This window comes from Megalops cyprinoides, chromosome 1, assembly GCF_013368585.1.
Source record: "Megalops cyprinoides isolate fMegCyp1 chromosome 1, fMegCyp1.pri, whole genome shotgun sequence".
Classification (NCBI taxonomy): Eukaryota; Metazoa; Chordata; class Actinopteri; order Elopiformes; family Megalopidae; genus Megalops; species Megalops cyprinoides.
This window is the reverse complement of record NC_050583.1, coordinates 43738541-43746902: the sequence shown is the minus strand read 5'-3', so window position 1 is coordinate 43746902 and position 8362 is coordinate 43738541. Positions and strand designations below refer to the sequence as shown.

At 39.7% G+C, this 8362-nt stretch overlaps 1 protein-coding gene across 1 annotated transcript; it reads left to right on the top strand.

Annotated features, from left to right (window-relative positions):
* The first annotated feature begins 501 nt into the window (after positions 1–501).
* Positions 502–2419, top strand: LOC118789306 (homeobox protein Hox-B1-like). The gene is made up of 2 exons (XM_036545657.1): positions 502–1144; positions 2094–2419. Exons 1-2 carry the CDS (start codon positions 511–513, stop codon positions 2417–2419), a joined length of 960 nt encoding a protein of 319 aa, XP_036401550.1. The 5' UTR covers positions 502–510.
* The last annotated feature ends 5943 nt before the right edge of the window (positions 2420–8362 follow it).

The window sequence follows — 8362 nt, the reverse complement described above, 5'->3', positions numbered from 1 at the left end:
TTTTGGAGCTTCAAGCATTCGCAGCTGTGGCTCAAATGTCTGTTCGTTCCTTGGGCTCTATCCTCCAACATAGCTAGGGATTTTTACACTTTAAAGAAACTTTTGGAGAGTGAGAGCGTGGAAAGAGAGAGAAGAAAACATTGAATTATCCGAACTTTTTCTTTTTCTCTGACTCTTGGTAAGAGAAACCTTTGAAGAAAGGCTTGACGTATATGTGTTGTTATCAGATTGATGGGTTGGATTTGATTGAAGTGGCTTTGTCATGCAAATGTCAGCGGTTTGATGGATTATCGCTGTGGACTGACAAGCTGCTGCAAGTCCATCGCCATTGGTGCAATGGGGGTCACATGACTTACCACTGAGGCGATATGTGTCTTGGGGAAACCCAAGCCAATGCATGGAGGGAAGTTCTTACAGCTTTGACATACTGCCTAGAGGTTGTAGGGCAGGAGGAATCCCCTAAAACGTAGGTTGACCCTCCTCCATCGCTAGCTTCTGGATAATACCAGAATGAACTCCTTCCTAGAATATACAATTTGTAACCGCGGGACAAATGCCTACACACCCAAGCCAGGATATCATCATTCGGACCATGGAATTGGGACTTCTTTCCACCCCAGTGCGGGTACAACAAATGACAGCTATAATTCTGATGAACGATTTTTCGTGGGAGCGAGCGCTCCATCCACTTCGGCTCAACATCAGCACCAGAACACTGCGTATCCTCATCACCAAACTCCTCCGCACCATGCTAGCATAGGCCTCCCGTATGCTAGCTCAGGAACCACGCCTTATGGGTCGCAGACATGCTCGAATCAGGATTACGAGCATCATCAATACTTTATCAACCAAGAACAGGATGGAATGTACTTCCATTCCTCGAGTTTTTCTGCCGCAAGTGTCGGTCCCAGCCTGGGCTCATTTGCCAGTGGGTACTGCGGGGCATCAGGGGCTGGTCCCAACAGCCTGTACCTGCAGCCCGGCTGTGGCACCCAGGAGCAGCAGCAGGGGTATTTGCACAGCACCTATGCCAGCATGTCCCCTGCCCAGAGTGAGGACAAGGACTTGAATTGCTGCCCCGAGCAAATCTCATCGGGGAAAACTTTTGACTGGATGAAAGTTAAGAGGAATCCCCCTAAAACAGGTTAGTGGGTTGGTGAGGAAGGAATCATGACGCCGTTATGCAACTACTCGGAGGCTCAACGAGAAAGTAAATGTGTGGATGTAAATGTCATCAGACACCTAAATGTGTTGATATTGACAGTGGTGTTGCTTCTGCCCTCCTCCTCTGGTGTAGAACAAATGCTGATTTTTTTTTTTCGCGAACTCAGTTTCCAGCGTATTACCTCTGACATGGCGTGCCGAGAGGTGGCCAATGTGCTTCCAGTGTTTTTTTCCCCTCTGGTTTCCCCGGACTAATGCATCGAGCCGACGTTCATTTCACACCTTAGGCCATACCCTTGTAGTGTTATCTTTAACTTCTCCCAGGTCTTGTTGCGCTTTTGCGACAAGTATGCCCATGTAGTCTTTCCTTACATGTTCAAATGAAACAGGGCGAATAAGAAAGTTTGCCTGTCTCCTTTTTATTGTACTTTACAATTTTAGATGCGTAATCAAAGCAACAAACTCCAATTTGTTCCTTTATAAAGCTGACAGATAGTATATACAAAAGAAAAGACACAAGTGCGCATTGGCTGTTTCCCTCTCCTATACGAGGACGATTGGCCTTTAAGATTACACCCTAAAAACAGCAACGTAAGGAGTTACAGTATTAGCATCTCTGCGAGTGTCACGTCGAGCAAACTTACATGCGAATAACCGAATGCCCGCCTGTATTCTATCCCCCCAAAACGATCTGCCTTCTTATAAGTAAGAAATACTGCTACAATCCTTGCCGCAGAACAATCTGCTGTGCAGCATCTTTTACAATATAATTTATAATATTTATCCTCATATAGTCCAGTGTAAAATCGGCAGCTTCGTGGTGAGTTTTAACAACTGTAGTGTGTCTATTGTGTTTTGTTCGATCGGATGATCACGCCCACCAAGCCATTCATTTATTTATTTTCTTGCTTGCTCACTCCCTCTCACAGCTAAAGTTGCGGAGTATGGAATCCCCGGCCAACAGAACACTATCCGCACCAACTTCACCACCAAGCAACTGACCGAGCTAGAGAAGGAGTTCCACTTCAATAAGTATCTGACCAGAGCCAGGCGCGTGGAGGTCGCTGCTACTCTCGAGCTTAACGAAACGCAGGTGAAAATCTGGTTTCAGAACCGCAGGATGAAACAGAAAAAACGGGAAAAAGAAGGCCTGGCTCCGGCCTGCGATCGGGGGTTGTCAAAAGACCAAGGAGACAACTCGGACCACTCTACTTCCTCATCTCCTGGTGCGTCTCCCTGTTCGGAGACCTCATGAATCAACAATCTTTGACTTTGAACTGCTGATTGTAAAGCAGAGTGATTACACGTGGCAAGAAATAAAACCCATGATTATTGGGTTTAGGAGTATATTTCAATTCAAGTAATTGTTTTTGAATGTGAAGGGGGTCTCCAGAGGAAATTTAAATGAAGCACAAATAAATTAAATGGCTGACAGGCTTTTGACAGTTTTCAGGAACATTAGTGGAATATGTGATTTCCCAATACATTTTGATGGTGACAGTACCTCAGAACTAACTCTGTTATTCATATGTTGAGGATGCACTTTTGCATGTTTAAAGAGCTGAAAACACGTTTGTCTCATTGCCACCATTTGCAAAAGTACTTGTACAATGTTTACAAAATTCATATTACAGGGGCCCACGGAGGAATTTGTCTTCCACTTTCCTTAAAAATATGACGCGGAATACAACACCACAGTTGAAAAGGTTAACGCTATTAAGCCTTTGCACTATGCGGTAACAGGGTATCTCTCCATGCTTTCTAATTTAAGAAAAGTGTGTGTTTTCCAATCGATTTTTTATTTTGTTGAGCAAATTTGTGCAGCCTATCCGTTTATAGTTTTAGTTGCCAACCTGAACCTGATTATGACGAAATGAAATGTATTTTGCATTTAATCAATTAAAATTATGGTGTAAAATATACATGTTATAGCTGTGATTTCACACATAAGTCAGTCGCTGAATGAAGAAGGAAAACTTCGATGAGTATTTATTTTATTTAATGTGTATGCAACAATAGTAGTACAGACATGGAATTTAAAATCACCAAGCAAAATTTGTGGTTTAAACGTGTAGCTGTCTGAAAAACGGCCTGAATTGCCTGCGAAACTGAACGTTTGAGAAGAGTGAAAATCGTAGTGGATCAACAGGCTTTGTGTAAATGAGTTTCACCTTTAGCACACATCTCTATACCTAACATCTTTACACCTATAATAGTCAATGATGGGCTGAGTTTTATTAGCTCATTTCTGTACTGCGTATTGGGTCTGTGCCTCAAAATGAAAAGTCTGTCCATCTCATTTCTGTAACTACTCAAATAAACAAACATTATACATATAGTCGTTGTTGGAGTGATTTATCCAATCTATTACATTACACATGAATTGATTGTGTTAAGTGTGCCTTATCGAAGTTGCTGAGAATAAGAGTTTGTTCATGTTGGTTTATAAAATTGTGTGTGCTTAATGTGGTTTAACTAGTCTTTTAAACAATCGACATTCAGCATTATTTATTTAATATAAAAATAGTGCACTTATGCACTTATGATTTTTTCATAATGAGGAGGTGGGAAGCAACGTTCAGTCATTTTAAGAAGACATTTATATGACTGAAAATAAAATAACAATGGTATTGTTTTCCGAGGGGTTGGTTTATGCCTATTCATATGTTGTATTTCGTTTTATGTATAAATATACGCTAATAACAGCAATGATCTGCAAAGTGTACAAATAATCACCCTTCTGCTCACCACTTTATATTGTGTACATGGCTTCGTTAAAAGAATGATTCTCTCAGGTATCATTTTGCCATAAAAATCGTAATGTTTTACATGAAAAAAAGAGACTGTTTTCCCCTGATCGCTAGCGAGTAGTTATGAAATTGTGTTTGCATCTGTGTGCTTTGTGACGTGTGGAATGTTGCAGTGCACTGCGGATGGCCAGCACTGACCTTTTTACCTCTGAATGCCTCTGGGATTTCTAAACATGTAAACATACTTCCGGGCGCCGAGACTAACATCCATCGACTCTCTATACAGGCCTCATACAATCCAGTATAGCACTAATTCAAGGCATTGTGTGCTTAGTTCCACAAACAACATCTCTGATTCTGTGGAGAGGATAGAAAGGAAACTCTCACAAGAACACCACAGTTTGGCCCCTTTGAAATCTGTAAGCAGGTGGTCTACATATGCATTCCGCTGATTTAATTCTTAAGATTGCTAAAACGCAAATACATTCAGTTGGTGCTTTTTCAAACAATTCCTGTACTATCAGTTTTACACACCGTATTTATGAAGAAAATAAGGTCTCACTTAAGTTTAATTGCGAGTCAAAGTACACACGTTGATTGAACTAAGAGGATAGCCCACTGTTATGTTAAAAATATTCATACATATAAATACACTTGCATTCCCCCATGACTTGACAGTGTAGTGCCGCTTTCTTGTTGAGTGGTTTTGTCACATTTTATGGTCCACTTAGCCTTCCAGTTTTATAATTTTATGATGTCCTTTACTTAAATAACATACTATGAAGGTTATAACATCCTTTAGTGTGCATTTAGCAGAAATTATTTACAATAGCGCTAGAGTGATAATGACTTAGGGAACGCTTGACTCGTGCGGTTAATTACTCACCGCACACACTTGAACAGAACGTTTGAACGAAGTACTTTCCTTTTCGAGGCTTTAGTGGAAAATTACCGGGGTACGCATTTATGAATGTGAAAGTTTCTTTCAGAAATATGTGCCAATCAAACGATTAAAGCCAACTATAAGCCAACTAATAACAGCTCTGGTGTTATTATGAATTCAATTGTCCGAAATAGTATCCATAAATAATAACGATAAAGTAGCGTACTTTCCCCAAAACTCTTGTTGGAAGACCGCAGGCGAATGTGTCGAAAAATATTTCTCTTAGAACGAAAACACAATACGTCGGTTTCTGTTCTCAGTAACCCAGTTCGGTGGCCCACACATACAGTGGCATGTACATGGTGTTCAATCACAAAATGTGCCTTTCTGCTTTGACACCGGTGTGCTTTTTGCACCAGCCTTATGTTTCAGTTGCTTAAAAGGACGTCATTATTCGTAATATCAAAAATGGTGTCATTAAATAAGAAACGCTACAACTGAAGCTTCTTCCTGCTAGCAGCATATACATCCGATTTGTGACTTAATGAAATGTATTAAATGCACCTTATTGTAAGATGTTCTTAATGGGGCCGATGCATGGGACAGTAGTGTGAACTCTCGCCACCGTCTGCCGCTGAGCAGTTGGTGATAATTCCAATCGTGTTCTAGCATGTGTCCTCTCCCCGTGGTGCCCTTTGATCCGCTTGGAATCCCAGTGTACCATACGGGTCAATTTTGGTCGGATTCGCTGTTGTATAATTTCTCGTTGACATTAAAGTCCAATACTTTTTGATGACACCTAACAAGATTACCCTCACGAAACAGTCCATTTATGGTACCGCCAGGACAGTGGCACACCTCACGCCGATTTAATGTTATGAATTACATTTTTGATTATATGGAAGTGTTTTATAAACTCTGATTATGAAAACAGTTCGAGGGGCTGCTTTTTACCTTGGCTGGAAATCTGGTAAATGTTCTCTTAACATGGAAGGAAAAGATACTTTAAATTATTTGAACAGTTAATTGCGTTGACTGAATAGCCGTTCGAATCAATTACCTCAAACAATTACATAAATGTAAAATAACACAATCACATAATAACCTTCGTAAGCTACTCAAGAGATGCATATATTAATGATTGCAAGGTGACAGATAATAGATCTAAAACTACATCCATGTCTTTTGCTTCAATCCAAAGTACGATGAAATTATTCAACCTCTAAAAATACAGTCGCTGCCGTGTTTGAACCATTCTTCGGTTGTCTAAACGTTTATTATGTGTTCAATTCTCTGTAAATTCCAGGGAGTCTTTTTGGGTGACTTGCACTTACAAGGAAAATGATATTGTAGAATAGGAATGAATACAAGACTGATTCTTTATCCATCCGAACCTGTATTATTACTATATTCAAAGGGTAAGAACTCTGAAATTCATCATTAGTAATTGACTGATCTTGATTGGCATTCATTTTATACGCATGCCATTCGTATATTAGCAAAGTGTAATGTTAAAACAGCAGGATTTAAATTTATGTATGACAACCTGATATTCTATTAGGCATTAAATAGCATTAGAAGCATATTATTATTATTATTAGTAGTAGTAGTAGTAGCAGTAGCAGTAGTAGTAGTATTAAATATGCATTAAATATTTGTTGTTGTTTAGTATAATATATAATAAGAATGCTACATGAAAATTTCGTACTGATGCTTGATTAAACCTAACCGCCCGCTTCAATCCCCCCTCCACAATTCAGTCCCCCTTTTCAGTAAAAAAGATCAAACTATCACAGAACCTTTAGCCTCTTCCTGAACTTTAGATGAATTATGGAAGGAAAACAGAAGTCAGGGGTTGTTTAACCCGGTGAGTTCACCCTGAAAGAATTCAACTCTCTCCGCACCCCTCACTGACTTCCATCTTCCTGGGCGCAGCTAGAGCTGAAGTTACTTAATTAACTTCAAGTTGCTTGGGCTCAGAATTTTAAGTTGGTTAAGGGGACAATAAACAGTCGAGGTAGCAAGCATTGGGGTTGCTGGAGCAAGGATAAGGTTCTTCCAATTGTGGAAACAGGTTTGCCAGACGTTTTGTGCTTTCTCTCGTGCCCTCACCTCTTCTTAAAAGTTTACACAGACTCGACAGCCCCATTTCATCCCCTGGTCCTCTGATGGACTGCTTCAATATTTACACAGGCTGATAGGTTTGCCCAGGGCCTGCCTTTAACAGCCACAGCCTGCCAGTCCACTCTCCCCAAGCCCAGGTTCATGCAGAGTTCAGCCCCAAATTAATTCATGGGAGGCATGGTTCAGGCTGTCAGGAGCCAAGATGAGCTTCCATCTCTTAGGGTTAAACGGAGGTCTCTCCACCTTCTCGCGCCCTACTGCTTGCTTTGTCATGTAACAATTCTGTAGAATCTTCCCGATACCCCCCTTTCATTTCACCGTCAACCTAGGCAAGCGGTGATACTTTCCGCACTGCCCAACAGCGCTGTTTTCTAATACAAACCCGGATGCGCGCAAACCCAGTGTTTATCTTTAAAAGGTCATAGTTCAGCTTTTTCTGAATATATGCATGGATAATTGTCCTTTATTGCGGTCGGTATAGCCACGCCTCCCGTCGCTGAATTCTAACTTGTATGGTTTCCAAATTCGGAGTCAACTTACTGGAGTTGAGTATTTTTTTTTTTAATGAATGCAATCAACATAATGGCTGCGCCAAACAATGACCAGGAGAAAAATGTACATAACATCAACGAGTTACTCAAATGAATAATTAATTCAATAATTACTATGTAGTATCTATGTACATTTACATCTATGCAGATATGTAGATATGTACATCTATTACAATGTGTTGGGGGCAGGTATATTTCTTGCTGTGCTTGAAATATTAAATTCAGCCTTTTAGTTTTTACAGTATCTTCAATTAGTATTCAAATAATAATTATTCAATCAATACATTTTGCTATTATATACTTGTTTTTGTTTTTTTATTTATTTGTGAATGGAAATGTTCTTTATATTCGATTCTAACTATGAAATGGGTTTCAAAAATGGCAGACAATAGGTCAGATTCTTACGAATGCAAAAGAGAATCTTCATATTAACAAATTGAGGAGGAAACATGAAGAAAGCTCTTTACAAAACGAAATCCTTTTTACTCTTACCATAACCTATTAATCTGGTTTTACCTTCACTACAAATTCAAAAGCCTTCCTTGTGTCCTCTGATTAACTGAGAGGGAGAAAAATGGCATTGAAACAAAACATTGATTACACATGGCAAGAAACAGGTTGTTGCCTACACATTTAGCTTCACTGCTCTTATTATTATTTTTTTTATCATATCCACGAGGAAAATAATTGCCGAACTTGTATCGCCTGTCTGTTTTGAAAGATTAATTTTAAACTTTATTGAATGAGATGGAATGCGTATATCAATCACAATGTTGGTATTCTCTTTGTTGTATTGTTTTATGGACAGTCGTTGACTGTCATGTCCAACGTAGGCAGGGCCATGATCATTATTTTACATTTACATTTATTTATTTAGCAGATTATATTTA

Bases quoted from the DNA above. Each gene is read 5' to 3' on its own strand.
- LOC118789306 (XM_036545657.1), top strand. From the start codon at position 511: ATGAACTCCTTCCTAGAATATACAATTTGTAACCGCGGGACAAATGCC. The intron at 1,145-2,093 runs GTTAGTGGGTTG...TCCCTCTCACAG, and splicing joins GAGGAATCCCCCTAAAACAG to CTAAAGTTGCGGAGTATGGA.